General features: G+C 41.8%; 1 protein-coding gene across 1 annotated transcript; it reads left to right on the top strand.

Annotated features, from left to right (window-relative positions):
- The first annotated feature begins 6,356 nt into the window (after positions 1-6,356).
- LOC142139733 (olfactory receptor 51E1-like) lies at positions 6,357-19,663 on the top strand. The gene is made up of 2 exons (XM_075197602.1): positions 6,357-6,417; positions 18,637-19,663. The coding sequence occupies exon 2, from the start codon at positions 18,671-18,673 to the stop codon at positions 19,661-19,663; it is 993 nt and encodes a 330-aa protein (XP_075053703.1). The 5' UTR covers positions 6,357-6,417; positions 18,637-18,670.
- The last annotated feature ends 820 nt before the right edge of the window (positions 19,664-20,483 follow it).

Below are 20,483 nucleotides of genomic sequence, written 5' to 3'. Positions count from 1 at the left end.
GCAGTACCAATGGACTTATACTGCTGGATTGGTTTTGCAAATGTGGTTATAATTATATATATTTTTTTTAATTTTTAATTTTAAATTTTTTTTTACTTTTTTTTTATTTTTTAAAAACTTGGGAATAATGGGGAAATAACTATGCCCTTAGAAGCACAGAGCACAAGACACAGCACCACTGGACTGAACAGGACACGGCACAGGACCCAGCAGCACTACGGAACTCAGCAGGACAGAGCACAGGACACAGCACCACTGGACTGATACTGCAGAATGTGTGAACTTTGTAATATTGCAGTACCAATGGACTTATACTGCTGGATTGGTTTTGCAAATTTGGTTATAATTATATATATTTTTTTTAATTTTTAATTTTAATTTTTTTTTTACTTTTTTTTTATTTTTTAAAAACTTGGGAATAATGGGGAAATAACTATGCCCTTAGAAGCACAGAGCACAGGACACAGCACCACTGGACTGAACAGGACACGGCACAGGACCCAGCAGCACTACGGAACTCAGCAGGACAGAGCACAGGACACAGCACCACTGGACTGATACTGCAGAATGTGTGAACTATGTAATATTGCAGTACCACTGGACTTTTACTGCTGAATGTGTGAACTTGGTAATATTGCAGTACCAATGGGCTTATACTGCAGGATTGGTTGTGCAAATTTTGTGGTAATTAAAAAAAATTAAATTAGTTTTTGGTATTTTTTTAAATAACTTTTTTTTATTTTTTTAAACACAGGGGAATATTGGGGAAATAACTATGCCCTTAGAAGCACAGAGCACAGGACACAGCACCACTGGACTGAACAGGACACAGCACAGGACCCAGCAGCACCACTGACCTCAGAAGGACAGAGCACAGCACACAGCACCACTGGACTGATACTGCAGAACACAGCACAGCACAGCACAGCACAGAACTAAACAGCACAGCACGAGATCTACCAGGACAGAGGACCACCTAACACACCCTCCCTCTACCCTGATCAATGCCCGAGTGAAGATGGTGGTGACTAGCGGGGAATTTATAGGATCCGAGTATCGCAAGATCCGACAACGGGATTATGAGTCAGAGCCTCAGTTTCAGATTTGAATTTGGCGCCAATACCCGGATCTGTCTCGGATCCGACTCGGATCGGCAACGTTCGGGTGGGCTCGGATTTCAGAAATCCGAGTGCGCTCATCTCTAGTTTTTAACCATCCTTTGTTGAACTGGGGGCACTACTGTGTATCCTATGATGTTTAAAACACTATGCATTGCTCATTATTGCGCTGTAATTTTCTTGCATATTTATCTGTACAGAGACTTTTAATTAAGAGGAAAAAACACTGCTTGTCATAAATTTTATCTGTGATTGTGTCAATATATCTATTTTTGTTTGCATTGTGAATGGTGTATTAAGTAAGCTTCTCCTGGGACTCACACTCTAGTATCTGATATGCTGTACCAATTTTTATTTGTGAATGAGTTTTTTGTATGGGCAATACTGTATGGCATAATGTTATTTGGGGGCACTACTGTATGGCATAAAGTTATTTGGGGGCACTATTGTGGCATAATACTGTATGGTATATGATTTGTGGGCACTACTGCATGGCTAAATATGAATTGAGGGTAATATTATGTGGCATAATATGACCTGGGGGCACTACGGTGTGGCATAATATGAACTTCTGCCAAAGGCAAGTTTCTAATTGTTGAATATGACGGAGGCCCAAAGAAGTTGCTGTACTGGGTCCCAAAATTCCTCTTTTCAGCCCTGCCTGTGAGTCAAGGGGGTTGATGTCTCCAGGTAAATAATCTAAATGTTTCCTATCTAATCAAACTGATGGATCATATCCAATTATCTCTCACCCACCTCCTCTATCCCCCTTAATTAATATACTGTGTTATTTAAAATGAATAGAAAGGACGCATAACCAGTTACAGTAGTATAAAAAAATATTTTTCTCTAACATTTTTTTGTAGTTGGAAATACTTTTAATGCGGTCGCGTGGGTTCAAATGATCATTCAATAGTTATGTTTTTTCTGATATATTTGTTAGAGTTTTATTTCATGTGGAATGATTCATGAAAATTCTGCCATTACTATTTAATTGAGAGAAAATGATACCTGTTACCTATATGTGTGTAAGTATTCTGTTGTTGCTATTTTGTGGGAGATTTGAAAAAGGCAAATCATTGGTTTCCTACAGTGGCGTCTGTATAATTGGTGGTATTGCTGTAGTATGGGGTGGCGTGCTGGTGGCAATGTTGTAGTGTGTTTGGGGCTTAGTATTGCTAATAAGTATGATAGGGTATTGCTGTAATGTGAGGATGATGTCAGTTGCTGTAATGTGGGGGGTGATGCTGGTTGCTGTAATGTGTGTGTGTGGGGGGGGCGGGGGGTGATGCCGGTTGCTGTAATGTGGGGAAGGGGGGTAATGCTGGTTGCTGTGATGTGGGTGGGTATCGATGTAGTAGGAGTGTGTGTGGGGGGTTATTTATTACTGTAATTTGGGTACTAATAATGTATTGTCATGGTATTTATTGATGTAATATGGGTGCTAACAATGTAATGTTGAGGGTCATTTGGAGAAATAAATACCCCCCCCACACACACACTTATATTACATCATGTTGTACTGCACCAGCAACGCACACTACGCCAGCATCAGTGTGCAACAATATAGTGCATGGAGCCCACAAGAGGTGGGCCTGTGTGCTTTAATGGCCAGGGCTGATTTTTAGTCCCAGTCCGGCCCTGTCTCTGGATGTACATTATGTAGAACAACAGGGACAGACTGAACACACTGTGGTTACACTTATACATGGAGCCAGTGTCCTCTCTGCTTTGCCCTAAGTCTGGAAATTACACCAAAATGATGAATATTATACAAATCTGCAGATCCCAGATAAATATATTGTAAATCTAGTAATAATTTGTCTTTATTTGCTATCAATTATGGTGCATTGTTGATTAACAATAAAACCTTATATTCTACTATTCAGTAAACAAACAATCAACACAATAACTCTGTAAAGTTGAGGAGCTGTGATTGTAGAGCATATAACAGTGTTTTCCAAAAAAGACAGAACCCCCAGAGACTGTAAAATCCACTACTCTAAATGGATGACATCCAAAATCTTGTTTCCCTGACTGTACTTTCCCTGGGCGCCCCACAAGTGGCAGCGAAAAATCCCCAGTCCTCAGCCGGGATCTCTGGCTGTACTGTATAAATGTTTCCACACAGACGACTCAACATATCTGCTGCTTTCCTCACTGAATGTGCACTAGGAGATCACACTGACGCAGGTGAGTGGAGAGGACAGATATATAACTGACTGTGCACATAGATCACACTGACGCAGGTGTGTGGAGAGGACAGATATATAACTGACTGTACATAGATCACACTGACGCAGGTGAGGGGAGAGGACAGATATATAACTGTACACATAGATCACACTGACGCAGGTGAGTGGAGAGGACAGATATATAACTGAATGTGCACTAGAAGATCACACTGACGCAGGTGAGTGGAGAGGACGGATATATAGCTGTACACATAGATCACACTGACACAGGTGAGTGGAGAGGACAGATATATAACTGTACACATAGATCACACTGACGCAGGTGAGTGGAGAGGACGGATTTATAACTGACTGTACATAGATCACACTGACACAGGTCAGTGGAGAGGACAGATATATAACTGACTGTACACATAGATCACACTGACACAGGTCAGTGGAGAGGACAGATATATAACTGACTGTACACATAGATCACACTGACGCAGGTGAGTGGAGAGGACAGATATCTAACTGACTGTGCACATAGACCACACTGACGCAGGTGAGTGGAGAGTACAGATATATAACTGACTGTACACATAGATCACACTGACACAGGTCAGTGGAGAGGATAGATATATAACTGACTGTACACATAGACCACACTGACGCAGGTGAGTGGAGAGGACAGATATATAACTGACTGTACACATAGATCACACTGACGCAGGTGAGTGGAGAGGACAGATATCTAACTGACTGTGCACATAGATCACACTGACGCAGGTGAGTGGAGAGGACAGATATATAACTGACTGTACACATAGATCACACTGACACAGGTGAGTGGAGAGGACAGATATATAACTGACTGTACACATAGATCACACTGACGCAGGTGAGTGGAGAGGACAGATATCTAACTGACTGTACACATAGATCACACTGACGCAGGTGAGTGGAGAGGACAGATATCTAACTGACTGTGCACATAGATCACACTGACGCAGGTGAGTGGAGAGGACAGATATATAACTGACTGTACACATAGATCACACTGACACAGGTGAGTGGAGAGGACAGATATCTAACTGACTGTACACATAGATCACACTGACGCAGGTGAGTGGAGAGGACAGATATCTAACTGACTGTACACATAGATCACACTGACGCAGGTGAGTGGAGAGGACAGATATCTAACTGACTGTACACATAGATCACACTGACACAGGTGAGTGGAGAGGACAGATATATAACTGACTGTACACATAGATCACACTGACGCAGGTGAGTGGAGAGGACAGATATCTAACTGACTGTGCACATAGATCACACTGACGCAGGTGAGTGGAGAGGACAGATATATAACTGACTGTACACATAGACCACACTGACGCAGGTGAGTGGAGAGGACAGATATATAACTGACTGTGCACATAGATCACACTGACGCAGGTGAGTGGAGAGGACAGATATCTAACTGACTGTGCACATAGATCATGGCCAAACAATTTGGTATCTAATACTTTTGTAAAGTTGTATATATATTACATTTAAGGTTGATCAATTTCATAATCAATAACTTATTATATGTTCGGATGATGATTGTCAAGGGGTTCAACTGATTATCAGAAAGTCAATAGAGCGAGTAATTACCTATCATTTATGGGGTCATACGGTGTCTGCATGATGTCTGTATAAGGTCTGCATGCGGTCTGTATGGGATTTGCATAGGGTCATATTGGGTCTGCATGGGGTGTGCATGTGATGTGCATCTGATCTGCATGGTGCTTGCATGGGGCCTGAATGGGATCGCATGGTAGCTGCATGTGATCTGCATGGGGTCTGTATACAGTGAAAGGAGATGGAGTGATGGACGTAAACTGAGAGGTGACATTAGTTAAAGTATGATAGGTCCATGGAACAGTCTCCCAGCAGGTTTGTAGGGAGTCATAGAAAATACATGATAGACATTTCTCATGTAAGCTGTGGAAATTGCAACTTACTGAGTTGCTAAGAGACAAAGCTAAAATGATGGAGAATCGGACCATGATCCTGCAAGTCTACCTTTTCTGGCAACATTAGACATTAGAACTCGCAGCTCCCACTTTTGCTCCAAATTAGTAGTGAAAAGACAGAATAAATCAATGTTTAGCCTTAAGGCTGCAACATTTCATTATCTTTGGTGTAATTATTCCAGGTAGAAATAATTATGAGAAAATGGTAACATTTCTTTCAAGACAAAGTTTAGTTTTAGTCTAGTTTATTGCAGAATGGCTGCTAAATTTAGTGCCAAAGCTTAAATTAATACTTTGGGGGAAATTTAATTCAGAGTGAAGTGTCTTCCGAATAGTCTATGAAGACACAGTGCACGGATGTTGAGGATGGAATCTACTCTCATATTTCCGCGCACCTCATACAGATGCATTGAAAAATTGACAGAGGTTCCTTAGAGTAATGTCCGTGTCACATTGCGACCAACTGAATCTTTCCCTTTGACTTCAGAACTGGTATAACACTTGCATGTGCTTTATTATTAGGACTTATTTTTGAATGTGGATTTTAGCTGTATTTAAAAAATAAACATTGGGATGTAGTAGACTGGATGCATCAATCGGTTCTATGTGTCTAAGTCCCCTATAACACAGGATAATGACTGACTCTCTCATGTAAGAGGAAATATTTATTTCAAGCCAACACAATCCATGAGCTCAGTCTTTGTTTTGCGCTGTCATGTGACATGCTGACTATGCAGCTATGATGTCTTAGGATATATTCCACACAACTGACCTCTGATCTTGACTTTTAGTATGAATACAAAATGTGAAAGGGGGACTTCACGATCCTTCTGATTCATCTATAAATTAGATCTCCATATGAGCATATATACTTCTAAAGAAACATCGGAAATTATTTAGAAGAAACAGAAACAATTCATTATTTATGCAGGATTAGTGATGCTGGAAACTTCACTATGTTTAATTCTAATAATAAATTACCATAAAGCCCTTTCCTGTTTACAATTTATAGAACAAAGAGACGAGCTACCACAATTAAACTCCCTGGTTTCTGGAAAAATGTTCAGCTTCCAGAACAGAGAATTGTTCCTCTCCAGAAAAGTACTTTGCTGCTGAAAAAAAGCAAAAATTTGTTAAGAGTTTTTCACACAGTTCCGTTTCTCTGATTTTAACATGTTTTTTATACTTCTATACTTCAGTGCAATGTTAATAAGAACAGGGGCATAACAATAGGGTGTGCATGGGTGTGGGGCCCCATGAGACCTAAAGGTAAGGGGGGGCAGAAATGCCTCCCCCATCCTAGGCACCCCTTCCCCCCAAGTCCCCCGCTCTGCTCTCAACAGACACGAGTGGTGACCTTTCCTTGCGTACATGCCAGACCAGTCATGCTCAGAAAAGGCCATCACTCTGCTCTATTGAGTGCAGACTGGGGGCCCTGGGAGGAGAGAAGTGTTACTGGGCCCTTAAACTAATTTTGCTATGGAGTTCAGTGATGCAGTTCTGAATAAGACTGATAGTTTCTAAAGTGTAATTCACACTATGTATTCCACATCTTACCACTGCAATGAAGATTTTAGATCTTTCCAGGTTTCAACTTGCATGAATTCTCGATGGATCATATATTCAGCTTGCGGTACTTTATCCATCTATGCTGCTTCCAGGGTCCACCCTGCTTTGTTTGAACATTCCTTGCAATCACCATTAATCCCTTTTTTTTTTGTTCAAGTTCAATCAGAGTGGACAATGTTGGCTTAACACCCAAGTTCATGGTTTACTGATATTGGGAGCAACAAACTGCACGGAATTAATGGAAAATGTACAATTTCATGATAGGACTAATAATAGGTAATGTGTCAATATTCATATGTTAGTACATACACTATATAGACAAAAGTATTTGGATGCTTGACCATTACACCAACAGGACTGTAATGACATTGTATTGAAATGCATAAACTTTAATATGAAGTTGGTTCCTCTTTTGCAGTGATAACAGCTTCCACTCTTCTCGGAAGGCTTTTCACAAATGTTAAATTGTTTTTGTTGGAATGTGTGCCCATTCATCTTGTAGAGCATTTATGAGGTCAGGCAATGATGTTGGACGAGAAGGCCTGGCTCGCAATGCCTGTTCCAGTTCATCCCAAAAGGTGTTGGATGGGGTTGAGGTCATGGTTCTGTGCAGGCCATTCAAGTTCTCCCACATCAAACTCATCAAACCATGTCTTTGTAGGCCTTGCTTTGTGCACTGTAGCACAGCCATGTTGGAATAGAAAGGGGCAATCCCCAAACTGTTGCCATTCAGATGGAAGCATGGCATTGTTCAAAAAGACTTGGTATGCTGAAGCATTAAGATCACCCTTCACTGGAAATAAGGGGCCTAGCCCAAACCCTGAAAAACAGCCCGTACCATTATTCCTCCTCCACCAAACTTCACAGTTGGCATAATGTATAATGCACAAAGGAGAAAATGCTGTTTCATTGATGACTTCAACCACTATAAATTCATCCTTTCCTCCTACTACTCTGCCCTCTCTCTTGCCAAACAAACCTATTTCACATCCCTCATCTCCTCTCTGTCCAATAAACCTCAATGCCTCTTTGCTACCATTATTTCTCTACTGTATCCTCCCCACCTCCTCCCCCCTCATCCATCACCGCTCTTGACTTTGCCACCTACTTCAAAGACAAAATTGACTCTATACACAATGATATCTGTTCTCGTCAGACTTACCTCCCCCCACCTGTCCTCTCTATCACTCACTCTGCCACACTTGGCTCCTAGCCTCCTGTTAGTGTGCCTGAGATCCTCTCTCTTCTCTCCTCCTCTTCTGCAACTTGTCCTCTCAATCCTGTCTCCTCCAAGTTCATCTGCTTCCTCTCTTCCAATGCCTTTTGTCACCTTGCTCACTTCTTTAACCTCTCTCTCTCTCTCGACTGGCATCTTCCCCTTAGTCTTTAAGCATGCTCCCATCACTCCTATTCTCAAGAAACCTTCCTTTGACCCATCCTCTCTCTCCAGCTATTGCCCCATATCTCTGATTCCCTTTGCTTTTAAAATTCTTGAACGACTTGTCTTCAATTGTCTGACCCACTTTCTCTCTTCCCACTCTCATCCTGACCCTCTCTAGTCTGGCTTCCGTCTCCTTCACTCAACTGAAACTGCTGTCACTAAAGTAACAAATGACTTACTTTCAGCTAAGTCCAATGGTCTCTCCCTTTTCGTACTCCTGACCTTCAATCCTTACAAAATGCTGTGGCTAGGCTTATCTTCCTCTCCCATAACACCTCTTTTGCTTCTCCCTCTGCGTAAATCTCTTCATTGGCTCCCTATCCGTTTCAGGATTCAGTTCAAACTCCTTACCCTCACTTTCAAAGCCCTTACCAACCAACACTTCTCACCCCTTACATCTCTGAGCTTGTTTAGAGGTAGATAACTATCCACCACTCCACTCCACCACTGACCTCCGCCTTAATTCACCTCTCATTGCCTCTTCCCATTCTCACCTCCAAGACTTCTGCTGTGCTTCCCTAATCTCTGGAACTCCCTGCCCTGTCTCACTCGACTCTCCCCCAACCTTCAGTCCTTGAAACGCTCACGCAAAACTCACCTTTTTCAAGCTCACCTTTACTATCACTTCCTAATCATTCTATCCATCACCTCCACTACCTCGCCTGCCATCTAAATATTTCTCCCAGTTAGTCCTACTGTCTCTCACCACCCCTCCATTTAGAATGTAAACCCTCATGGGCAGGGTCCTCTCAATCTATTGTCCCATGTCTGTCTCCTGTCCCTCATACGTCCTGTCACGCCTTTTGCTGCACTCTGTGTGAGTCCCCATAGCATTACTCACACTCATTTGTGCTACTGACATGTTTTACTTCATCTATTTGTTACATGCTTCTGTATAAAGCGCTATGGAATCTGTGTCGCCTTATAAATAAATAAATAAATATTTATTAATAATAATAATAATAATAATAATAATAATAATGCAGTCAGGCAGGTAACATTCTCACGGCATTCTCCAAACCCAGACTTGCCCACCTGACTGCCAAGCAGAGAAGCGTGATTCATCACCCCAAAGAACATGTTTCCACTGCTGCACAGTCCAGTCGGTGTGCTTTATACCTCTCTATCCAACGCTTGGCATTGGTCTTGGTTATGTGAGGCTTGGATGCAGCTGATCGGCCATGGAAACCCATTCTCTTAGGCTCCTGTCAGTTTTTGTGCTTACATTAATGTCAGTGGAAGTTCGGAACTCTTCAGCTATGGAATCAGAAAAGCGTTGGCCACTTTTACGTACCCTGCGCCTTAGCAGTTGTTGACCCCGTTCTGTGATTTTGCTCAGTCTTGCACTTTGTGGCTGAGTTGCTGTTGTTCCTAAATGCTTCCACTTTCTAATAATATCATTGACAGTTGACCGTGGAATATCCAGCAGGGATGAAATTTCACAAACCGTCTTATTGCAAAGGTGGCATCTATCACAGTGCCATGCTTCTCACTGAGCTCTTCAGAACGACCCATTTTGTATCACAAATGGAGACTGCATGGCTGGGTGCTTGATTTTACACAGCTCTGGCAACGGGTCTGATTGAAACACCTCTATTCAATAATTAACAGGCGTGGCCAAATATTTTTGTCCATATAGTGTATATGTGTGTATATCTATGTATGTATATGTATGTATGTATGTATGTATTAGTATGTATATGTATGTGCATATATGTATGCATGTGTGTGGTCGGCAATGTATTTATCAGATAGACCACCTACATGCCTAAGGCGCACTGTTCAGGGACAGCAGGGAAATGTTTTTTATTCATTTTGCTTTATTTTTCCTGTTTTAATTGTATTTATATTGGCTTACTATAAATAATAGAAGCAGGGCATTGTACAGAGAGATATGAGAATGTTGAGGGGATACTGAGCTCTAAATATAAATACATCCTTGTGTAAGGGGTGACGTGTTAAAGACCACCCTTAGCTGAGCTGGAATGATGAGATACAAGAGGAATGAGCCTTGATAATGAATAAAGACATATTTCTCTTTTCTCAGAGTTATGTTAGGTCTAATCTGACTGATCTACAACTGACAACTGTATCTTTATTAGCCTTATGAAGTAATTCCATTTCCACAGATGATTTTTACTGAATATTTTGGCTCTGTGGATGGTTGGAACCCTCCTTGTAATGTCTGTATCTCACTTGGTTTCCATAAGCCACAGAACACTCATTAGCCCTTATTGGAATAATATACTCCATACACAATGTGTGAATGTCTTTGTGTTTTATAAAAAGTCTGTATTTGGCTGATAATCATTTGGCTAGATTCGTATTTCCTAATTAGTTATTACTGTGAAATGTTTCTGTTCTCATCAGTTAGTATTAACTCTGATTAACTTCCTCTTTCTCCAATTATCATATGATCATATTGAAAAGACAGTTATAAAAACAAACGTACTTAAAATCGCTAGTGTATGGAGCAGCTATCTAACAGTGTGATGAAATGTAGTTTATCTAATGACTGATTGTTATTTTTTATTGAATTTATGTATAACACTGTGAATATTTTATGTAACCTTTTAAAGCGTATTTTGTTAACCGAGTCTGAACTAGGCAAGTGTCAATGGTCTTTTGAAAGAAGCCAGACCCGGAGACAGATAAGATCTCTGAGTAGTTTGTGTATGCAGAGGAGCTAGACTTAGCCAGGCCAAACTCAAGTCTTGTGACATGCCAGATCTCAGGACATCCATAATTTACTTGGAAAGCCCTGTGTCATTTTGGGCATTCATCTAACTTTCTGAAAATAAAATTCCTAAGGTGCTGGGTGAAGAGCCAACAAGAAATGGTTTCAAAATCCATTGTATCAGTAGTACAGTGTTCATTTCTTTGAGGGAGTCTATCAAGACTGAAACGTCCCATCCTTCTTAACTGTGTTCCCTCACACATCAGGTCTTAACTAGTAAGTAGTAACTCTGATTTTATTTCTTATTTTATTTTAGGACACTTATTTGTGCAAAATTTATTATGCCTTGTTCCACTCATATTTTTTCATCTGTTCCTTGCAGCTCTGACTGAGACACGGCTAACAGGTCACTAGTAGTGGACAGGACAGCGTAAAGAAGCTTGTTGCCTTCCTCTGGCTACAGACAACAGGGGGGGACTTTATGTATCCCAACATCATAGATGACGACCCACCCCCACAGACGACCACTCACAATGGCCATTCCCACCGGCTATTCTCAATCAGGCAGTAGAAGATATTACATATAGCTCTAGGTCAGGGTCCAGGCAGTACGAACTGGTTAAATTACGCCCTCTGCACACTCAGGCTACACGTTACTCTGCTGGCGCCCTCCTTAGGCTATCCCAGAGTTCCGTTGGCCCATCCTCTCACGGAACCTATTGCTGACATTGGGTGATCACCAAGCAGGAGCCAACAAAACAATGACAGAAGATATAGGAACACTCAAATTTCATTTGCTTATGCTTTTTTCTTTCCAGATACGCAGCTTTCACAGACCTAGCGGGCTTCCAGCCAGAAAACCAGAAGGGTGCAGAAGCGAGGGTTGCCTGTAAGTCAGAGCGTAAAAGCGCGTGTGTCCAGAGATGACGAGTCGGCTGGTGAGTATGTATTATCTTATCATTCATATGCACATGACACTAGCCCACCCATCAATAGCACCAGTAACGAATCTTCCGATAGCGATCAAGACTCACCCAAACTAATTAAGCTACGTCAGGGTCAATTGGCAGGGAAGCGACCTTCAAACAGCAGGATGGCCCCTTTTATTCCCAGTAGGGTGCACGGCAGCGACGAATTGCAGTTTGAAAATACCACTCTCATGTTGTTATGAATCCCAGTGCATTCACGAAGAGCAACAGTAGTGTAAGTCAAAGTGTCTTTATTCAAGTAAATATATTAACAAAGATAACTCAAATCCACGGATAACAGGTTCCAAAAGAGACTGTATAGTAAAATGGCAGGAACAAGTATAATAAGTTTTACCCCAGTCCAGAAGGCACAAGGCTGTCCAGGAAAGCAGACAGAGTCCAGGGATAAAGCAGTGATCAGACAAACAAATCGAAATAGCCAGGCAGAGATCAAGCAAATTAGCGAGGTCCAGAAGTCTGTCCAAAAAGTCAGGGCAACAGGCAGAATAGCGTGGTCCAAGGTACAGTCAAATGATTTGGGGTCTCAGGCAAGCAGGCAAGGTCCAAGGTACAGGCAGAGGTCATACACAGAAGTTCAGTCCAGCAGGTATATATCAAATAGCACAGGAGCAGGTTAGCAGCAGCCAGGAACAAACGGATGAACTGCTAGAGGCAGGTACTTAAACCAGTGCAACAGGTGAAGTTCTAATTAGCATTAGACAAGGAGATTAACTCCTTCAGGCATGTTGCAGAGTTCAGGAGCAGAACAGCAGCACCTCTGGTGGTATGATGCACTGCTGCTAGGTATAAACAACAGAGTTGTAACACATGTGGGACATAAGGAACAGCGCTAAGAATAGGATTAGGAAAGGAGCATATGTTTGCCGTAATAGTTTTAGGAAAAAAAGAACTTAGCAGCTGCACGTGAAAAAAATGGCATAGGTGAAGAGTCCTAAAAATCCTTCTCCAATTGGCTTAGCGGCTTCTGTGTATTTGCTGCGACATATACCGAGACCAGGTCTGATGAAGGCAGAAATGTCTGTAGCTACCTTCATATGATTAACGACATTTACACCAATGATGGTGGTATGATTCGAAGAGCCTATGATGAGCAGTTCAGGCAAAAATTGAGTGGTAGCAAGAGCCTCCCGCTAGATTTCAAGCATGTGGAAACCTGGATTGAGCTTATGCGCCCAAGTAGTTAGGCATTACTTACAACTGGACCTAAGCTGTTTCCGACATCTGGGAGGGCCCCTTCAACAAAAAACGATGCTATGACTTTAATGCAGGATCTTGTACCAGAGGAGCTGCGTGCAAGTATCGCAACATATGTTCCTCCTGCCGAGGTCCAGGCCTTACTTAAATGGCTTCAACTTTTCCCCGATCAAGAAGCGGCCACATTCTTGAGAACAGGCTTTCAACATGGTTTTACCCATTCCCTAAAATTTCAAATCAGCACTTATTTTTCCTCAGATATTGGCAGAAAAGGTTTCCAAAGAAATTTGTCTGGGATCTATGCTTGGCCCATTTAACACGCATCCCCTTCCCAATTTTGTGATATCTCAACATGAGTGAAAAGCGGCCGGTAAGTTTAAATTAATCCAATATCTCTCTTACCCAATCGCAAATCGGTGAATGACGCAATTGATGAACAATTTATCTCAGTGAACTATCAATCGTTTGAGTCTGCCCTGTCATTAGTTCAAGAATTTTGTATTGGTTCCCAGTTAGTTTAGTTGGATAAAGAATCTGCCTTCAGGTTATTTCCCCTGCACCCCAGCTCATTCAGGTTCATGGATTTTCAAATGCATGATGGCTTTTACATCAACCGCTGTTTACCCATGGGTTGTTCTATATCATGTGCTTCCTTTGGGAAATTTAGCTCCTTTTTCCACTGGTGGCTACAACAGGCACAGGTCATCACGGAATAGCCCATTACCTAGATGATATTTTGTTTAAAGGCCCAGCAGAGTCATCCCGATGTGCAGATATATTGGCATCAGCTGAAGCTCTTTTCACGGTCTTAGATGTGCCTATCGCACAGGATAAAACCGAAGGTCCCACTTCCTGATTGTCCTACCTGGGAATATAGATTGACACCCAGGCTGGTTGTTGTCGTCTCCCCCGGGACAAAATTCTCAAAATGTTAGACTCCATCATTATGATCCAAGGCGCTCGGGCGGTTCCAATTGGGAAAGTGCATTCCATGTTAGGTTTATTCAACTTTGCTTGCCGCAATATTCTTATGGGCTGAGTATTCTGTCGGAAAACTGCTAAGGTCCACAACCGGCCTAAATCATCCACATTCGACCTATGTAATTTTCTCTGGAGATCAAAGGAAGACCTACAAGTATGGCGTCGGTTCCTTACTGAATTTAATGGGAAATTAATTTGGCCTGCTCACGCATTATCCAACCTTCAGCTACAACTATACACAAATGCTTCAGGCTCAAAGGGTTTTGTTGCCTATCTTGACAGGGAATGGTGTTCAGCTTGCTGGCCAGAGTCCTGGTGTCAGTCCTAGCTAGTTTTCATGTCCCGAGCCTGGAAAATAACATAGCGGACATTTTATCGCGCTGTAAATGGCGGAGGTTTAGGGTCCTCGCTCTGCATGCTAACCCTACAGGTACCCATTGTCCCTCTTGTGTTTGGCAGATTATCAGGCAGGGCAAGGCATGTAACATGTCAGAGTGATGAGATCCTTGCCTTCACATGGTCGCGATACCGGGATGGCGCGTCAAAGATAGCTATGTCATCAGCATTGGCAGGTATATCTTTCATGGCATGCATGCAGGGAACAGTTGATCCAACCAAAAACTTTATTATATTCAAAGCCCTAAAAGGATGGGCAAGAGACAGACCCCCACAAGAGGATACCAGGCACCCAGTTGACCTTCCTTTGTTGTGCCAGTTCATATATTCATTGCAATCTGTTGTGTCGTACCCTTATAAGCTCTTACTTTTTCGTATGGTATTAGCTCTAGCCTTCTTTGGTGCCTTTGGTATCTCTGATCTAATTGCGCAATCTAAACTTAATCCTGTGTCTGCATTTCTAGCAAAACATATAGTGTTAAAAGACGATCAGCTGTCCTGTAAAATACCTAGGTCCAAGACTGACCAGACAAATAGAGGCACGTGGATTCAAATAGTTGCGCTAACCAAACAGCTTATAGAGATCAGACCCGACACTGCTCTAGTATTTTTGTCCCATTAAAACGGTTCCCGAATTACCAACTACCACTTTAATGCACTCTTCAAGAAAACATTGAGTCTATTGAGTATAGATGCATCTCTGTTTGGCACACACTCATTTAGGATTTGTGCGGCTACAGCTGCTGCATTGGCCGGCTCCTCCGTTGCCGCAAAAGAAACCCTAGTAAGATGGAAATCCTCTACAAATAAAACATACATTTAGGCTGATGTCTAACCTGCTCCCTTCCTACCTTTCTGCTACTTTATTCTCTTCAATTCTTCAACTCTCCCCCTCCCTTTCTCTCTCATCCCGTCCTCCCTTTTCCCTCGCAGTGACCCAGGGCATGCTGCTTTTTGCTTTTAGCGAAGGCATGAAGGGATTTTTTCCATATTTTCCCCAGATCAAGGCCTGATTAGTGGTGTGCCTCCAGAGTTTTGTCAGGTTATTTGCCTTCACTTGGATTTCCGTGCTCTTCATCTCCTTCTTTGCTCAATATTAGCTCATAGGCTCAGACTGATAGGTGGTGTCCTGTATGCCAACAACACTTACATTTTGAGGCTGACTTGGAGTACTTTTTGTCTGCAGGTGCCAGTTTGCGAAGGAGACAAATTGGGGTGATAGGCCACTCATATGTGTACTGGGCATCCAGACATAAGATGAACTCCAATTGGAATGCTTTTCAGGTCCCTGTAGATATCCATTGGCTCGGTAGATGGGGCATTTTTTGGCCCGACCTCCTGCCTTGGCTTAATAGGGAAATTCTAAGAATAGGACCTCCAGACATAATCACTATACACCTAGGAGGCAATGACTTATGGAAAGACAAACCGCTGGACCTAATTATACAAATTCGTACAGATTTACAGACCATAAAATCACAATGACCAACCATAAACCTTGTCTGGTCCGCTGTAGTGTCCCTTTTATGCTGGAGACCAGAAATTCCCCTTAGGAGAATGCAAAAGATCGTTAGAAAGACCAATCGAGCCATAGGACATGTCACATCTGCCTTGGAGGTTTTCGTAATTAGTCACTCTTTGCTCACTATTGACCAACTGCAGCTGTACCGTAAGGATGGGGTACACCTTACTGAGGCAGACCTAGATATCTTTAATGGCCATATTTAGTCACAGTTAGGTGCTATTTTGGGGTCATCTGGTGGCGGGCTGTTCATACAGTAAAGGACAACAGCGGTGGTAGGAAAGCGCTACATTCAGCGGCTGTTGCATATGGCACTATCGCTGATTGGAGGTGGGTCGCTGCCCCCTTTGAGTTACTGGTAGCCCTTGGTCGTTCTTAGGAGGACCTCTTAATCGGCTTAGTGATGGCAGGTTAATGTGAGTCAGGAGGGGGCGTGGTCTCCAGCCATATGGTAGGGGAGTTAATCCATGATTAGGTGGATTCAGGGCCAGTTCTCCATCCACAGTATGGTTCAGTCATCTGTCGTTTGCTTTCCCGCAGTTGCTTTCCCGTCACCAATTTAAATAAACTGTGATCTATTATTTGCCATCTTAAGAGAGTGTCCATGTCTTTATTTAATTATCATAGTTTAAGGGTTAAGTTTAAAAGGTGATGTGAAGAGGTGAGAGACAGTCGCTAAGTGCATTTTAAACACACCCGTTCTTGTATTTCTCAAAGTCACTCAACAGTTATCTCTCTGCTGTTCTCATTCCTGTCTCTACAGTGATCTTTGTCTCAGGCTGGTGACAACGTCTCTCTGCTGCCTTATCAGCGTCTATCACTGCCAGTTCCATGTTGGACAACTAATCTGGGGAAATCAGTGTGTCTTTCAACCATTGCCCTGACTACATTCTGGAAGATGAAAAACTGTATCCACTGCACAAATCTTTATCAGAGAAAAACTTTTCTTTATTTAGGTACAAAAAATTCAATGGGTCGATTATAGTACAGAAATAATCATTGCAAAAGGTCTGTAGAGAATTATAGAGTCATCCCTCTCTATACCTGGAGTGTAATTCGTTCTGTAGCAACCAATATAAGATATATGATATATATAAGTAGAGTGTTACATGTTTCTCTATATTTAAGTTTATTGACCTCTTTCTCCCTGTCAGGCCATATCCCCGCACTTTCCCTAGGTTCTGGGGCCGGATATTTGCCTCTCCTCACCGCTTGCGTCCCATTGCCTAGCGAACTGAACGCTCTTTTGGGTTTGCTCAATCACGCTGCACACGTGTGCACATTCTCTATAGGCAGTCCGTTGCATTCTGACCATCGAATCTTTCATCAACCAATCAGGTTCTACTTCCTTCTATATAAGGAGGCCTCTTACACCCTTCTGGTGCCAGAGTGTTGGTTCAAACCAGTTCCAGCATTCCACTTGCCTGTATCCAGTCACCTGTGTTTTGCTCCTGACCTTTGATTTGTTTCCTGACTACTCTCTCTCTTGGTTGTCTCTGGCACTGCATTGCTTGTTCAGGTTTTGACCCTTGGCTTCTTTCTGAGCATCCTTTTGGATCTTCCTCAATCTCTGTTGGCTTTGACCTGGACCGTTTGACCATTCCTGTTCACCATGGCACAGCAGTGGTGAATAACTCGGAGATCCATGGCCTGCAAACCTCATGTAGCCAAGTCCTTACTCCCTTGTACTTGACCCTAGTGGACACTGGGGGTGCATTAGACTCCTCGCCCCCCTGTTTAGTAGCGCCAAGACCAGTCGGTGGTGAATTCAACATTAACGTGACACTCCCTTTCTTCGCTCATCTCCCTTGAACATGATTTATCTCTGTCATTTACATACTGAGAAAATTTTCCTTAAAAGAAAATAACTTTGATTAAGTTGAAATAAATAAAATTGTCCCATACGTGAATTTGGTGAATAATAATATAATGTCAAGGTGTCCTTAAATATTTTCACTGACTCATTTCAGAATTAGTTCTAGTACTAGATAAATAGGGTGAAGGAATGTTACGTTTCAAGCACAATTACTAGTGAACTTACCTAGGTCAGTACTAAAGTCCTGGAATTTTAGAGGGGCTACTAACAGGACTGGAACTTGGTGTGATCTGTGCATCATGCTATTGAATCATGATGGAGCTGGCTCACTGTAGGGTTTTTCAAACACACGAGTATCTGACAACACGTGGGGGCAAATGTATCAAGCTATGAGTTTCCAGGAGGTTTAAAAGTGGAGATGTTGCCAACCAATCAGATTCTACTTATCATTTATTTAGTACATTCTACAAAATGAATCTGATTAGTTGCTATAGGCAATATCTCCACTTTTCAAACCTGCTGGATACATTTACCCCCTGGTGTTGTCTAGTATAAAGAAGTAAAAAAAATGGTTTATCTACAAATAGAATCAAATTACAAAATTGGGCTTTATTTTCAACCATGGGAAACATATGGGTCTAGACCTGTTTACAAAATTCCACCAGTACCAATGCCTAAAAATATATAATCAGGAAGAGTATTAACACCTGTCTAACATCCCTATTTCTTTTACAGAAGACAATGTATTTTCTGTGACCAAATACAGATCATGTTGTTGTATAATAAATCCATGTGCAGCATTAGCAGCGATTTCATCCTCAGTGGAATTCCATCCTTGGATGACTATAATTTCTGGATTGGATTTCCCCTCTTATCATTATATATGGTTGCTGTCATAGGGAACCTCAGTCTCCTGTACATCATCAAAGTGGATCAGAAGCTTCACGAGCCTATGTACATCTTCCTGTTCATGTTGTCAGCTATCGATCTGTTTATAGCCACCACGGCCATGCCGAGAATGCTGGGGATCCTCTGGTTTGACACCAGGCAGATCACTTTCAATATGTGTCTGACCCAGATGTTCTTCCTCCATTTCCTTTCTGCAATAGAGTCTGGGATATTGGTGGCCATGGCTGTAGATCGCTATGTGGCTATTTGCCACCCTCTGCGATATTCTTCTATTTTAACAATTGAGACAATCACAAAGATCTCTTCTGTTATTGTAGTCAGAGGAGCCGCTCTGATGATACCTATCCCGTTGATTATCAAACGGTTCACACTTTGGAAAGATAACCTACTGACACATTCCTATTGCCTACATCCGGAGCTCATGAATCTTGCCTGCGCTGATGTAACGATCAATATTATCTACGGTCTGTTTGTCATCCTCTCTGTCATGGGGATAGACAGTCTTTTCATCTCTGTGTCTTACCTACTGATTATTAAAACAATTGTTGATCTGGCGGAAGATGCCCATCTTAAGGCCTTCAGTACATGTGCAGCACACATATGTGCTGTCCTCATCTATTATATACCCCTGATAGGCCTGTCTGTGGTACACAGGTTTAAATTCAATTCAACTCAAAACCTACATATCCTCTTTGGGAACATTTACCTTCTGTTGCCCCCAGTGATAAATCCCTTGATATATGGTATTAAAACCAAACAGATTCGCAGCAGGTTTAGCAAATTATTCAGTAAAACGACAAACAGGGTCAACTATCCAGGAAACTGTGATACATTATGTCTGTACAGAACATAATAGATACAATCTAATATTTCGTTTTCACTGTGATTTGTCTTGTAGGTTTTCACATTATGCTGATGGAGATCAGTAGACAAACAATATTGTAGCCTATGTCTAACACATTTTGCTTGGATAGATATCATATTATATTTATTTTAGTTATCATCTCCTTAGAAAAACTCTATAAAAATGAATTATTGAATAGGTCAGGTATTCAGCAATGGCTGCCGTTTGTTCATAATTACCCTACAATAAAATGTGGTTGTTTTGGACTGTTCAATGTATTTATAATTGGCAGACACGATCTTAGCAATGAGGGCAAAATTTCAGTGGTATTTTTGTAAACTGACGCTCACATACTGAAATGAAATATGTTCCCTCAACATTAAATAAGTATAGTCCTTGGGCTGATTGAATAATTCAATTGTTTTTTTTTGGGGGGTGGTTGAAACATTTACTACAGTTTGAGTCAGAATTCCTTTCCTTGCTATACAACACTCCACACACGTGTCATAAAACCAATACTATACACATGTCATAGAACCAACAACCCACACATGTGTCAGAGAAGCAACATAGTACACATGTCATACAAACAACACTCCACACATGTTTCAAAGACCCAAAACTCCATACATGTGACATAGAATCAGCATTCCACACATGTGTACTACAACCAACACTTCACACATGTGACATAGAACCATGTGGTGAAACAAGGTATTAATATCATCCTAATCAGTCTTGTTACTCACAAAATGTGGATTATAGCACGTCCATTTTATAGCCCTTGCTTTTGTCCCCCAGCCCAAAAGAATACCACTGCAGTGTCTAA

This window comes from Mixophyes fleayi, chromosome 2 (assembly GCF_038048845.1).
Source record: "Mixophyes fleayi isolate aMixFle1 chromosome 2, aMixFle1.hap1, whole genome shotgun sequence".
Classification (NCBI taxonomy): Eukaryota; Metazoa; Chordata; class Amphibia; order Anura; family Limnodynastidae; genus Mixophyes; species Mixophyes fleayi.
Note: the sequence above shows the minus strand (reverse complement) of the source record. Positions and strands in the feature narration are given on the sequence as shown.

Coding starts and splice junctions, on each gene's coding strand:
- LOC142139733 (XM_075197602.1), top strand. CDS start 18,671: ATGTTGTTGTATAATAAATCCATGTGCAGCATTAGCAGCGATTTCATC.